Source organism: Myotis davidii, unplaced genomic scaffold (assembly GCF_000327345.1).
Source record: "Myotis davidii unplaced genomic scaffold, ASM32734v1 scaffold1012, whole genome shotgun sequence".
Lineage (NCBI taxonomy): Eukaryota > Metazoa > Chordata > Mammalia > Chiroptera > Vespertilionidae > Myotis > Myotis davidii.
In genome coordinates, this window is record NW_006283769.1 from 1,000,370 (window position 1) to 1,001,915 (window position 1,546).

A 1,546-nucleotide genomic window follows, 5' to 3' on the forward strand; every position below is an offset into this window, starting at 1 on the left:
CCATATTTAAAAAAAAACAGGAAATAATGGGCAGAAAATTCAGAGGCACTGATTTCAAAAGTAGGAATAAATTTTTTTTCAATTTCTCCCTAAAAGTAAAACAATAAAATTTCTTACCACCAAAATCTGGATGATCAACCAAAGATAATATAGAAGAGATGCTCCTGGAATGTATATATTCCTTCCAAATAATATGGCCTAGAGTATTGGTTCTCAACCTTCTGGCCCTTTAAATACAGATCCTCATGTTGTGACCCAACCATAAAATTATTTTCATTGCTACTTCATAACTGTAATGTTGCTACTGTTATGAATCGTAATGTAAATATCTGATATGCAGGATGGTCTTAGGCGACCCCTGCGAAAGGGTAGTTCGACCGCCAAAGGGGTCGTGACCCACAGGTTGAGAACTGCTGGCCTAGAGCCTTAATGTTAATGCTTTAATGTATAGATGGATTACCTGGGATCTTGTTTAAAATACATTTAGTTTCTCTAGGGCAGGGGTGGGGAACCTTTTTTCAGCCACAAAGGCCATGTGGATATTTATAATATTCTCATTATATATAAAATTATCAATGCAAAAATTAGCCTGCTGTATTTGGTCAAACATTCAAATAACTCACCATATTGCTTTGGCAGGGCCACACCAATGGCCAGCAGGTCAGACATTCCCCAAGCTTATTCTAGGGTAAGGCCCAAGACTCTGCATGATACTTACGATGTTGGCTCAGGGACCAAACATAAATAGCACTGTAGAGAGCTTAGAGTGTACTTTTTATCAAATTACTTCCTTAAGAGTTACATAAGCTTTTTCTTTTTTTACCATTTTTAAAATTTTTATTTTTTCAATTACAGTTGACATTTAGTATTATTTTATATTAGTCTCAGATTATAGCATAGTGGATAGACACATATAATTTACAAAATGATCCCCCCACAAATAAGCTTTTTAAATTAACAAGTACATGTACCACATGAAGGGGGGAGAGGGGGATGGCAACAAATTCAAATGTTAGGGAAAAGTATATAATTTCATATAATTAAAACCAAAATTATGTAGTGAAATTAACTTACTGTGGCTGGTAAAGGAAGAGATCAATAATATTATCGCGCCCTTTGGGGTGATTGAAGAAAACAAACAGAGACCAGTGAATGAGCCATGTTCGCTGCTGAAGAGACTGGAGAGGAGAACTCACAGACTAAAGGGTTAAAAAAGTACACATAGGAAATATTAATATATGAGAAAGAGGCAAGGCAATGAACACTGTTCATCTCAGAACTTTAGTTAAAAATGAAAATTTCCTGAGGCATGTGCTAGGTAGGGTCATTATGATCAAAGTCCAATCTCCTACCCGTGGTCGGCAAACTGCGGCTCGCTAGCCACATGCAGCTCTTTGGCCCCTTGAGTGTGGCTCTTCCTAAGCCTTAGGAGTACCCTAATTAAGTTAATAACAGTGTACCTACCTATATAGTGTAAGTTTAAAAAATGTGGCTCTTAAAAGAAATTTCAATCGTACTGTTGATATTTGGCTCTGTTGACTAATGA

The 1,546-nt window shown here is 36.5% G+C and overlaps 1 protein-coding gene across 1 annotated transcript in view; it reads right to left on the reverse strand.

Moving 5' to 3' along the window:
- EIF3E (eukaryotic translation initiation factor 3 subunit E) overlaps positions 1-1,546 on the reverse strand; it is a 41,621-nt gene that overhangs the window by 23,189 nt on the left and 16,886 nt on the right. Inside the window, exon 7 of the mRNA XM_006753901.2 lies at positions 1,075-1,199. Within this exon, the coding sequence (XP_006753964.2) occupies positions 1,075-1,199 (125 nt within the window). The remainder of the gene's footprint in view (positions 1-1,074; positions 1,200-1,546) is intronic.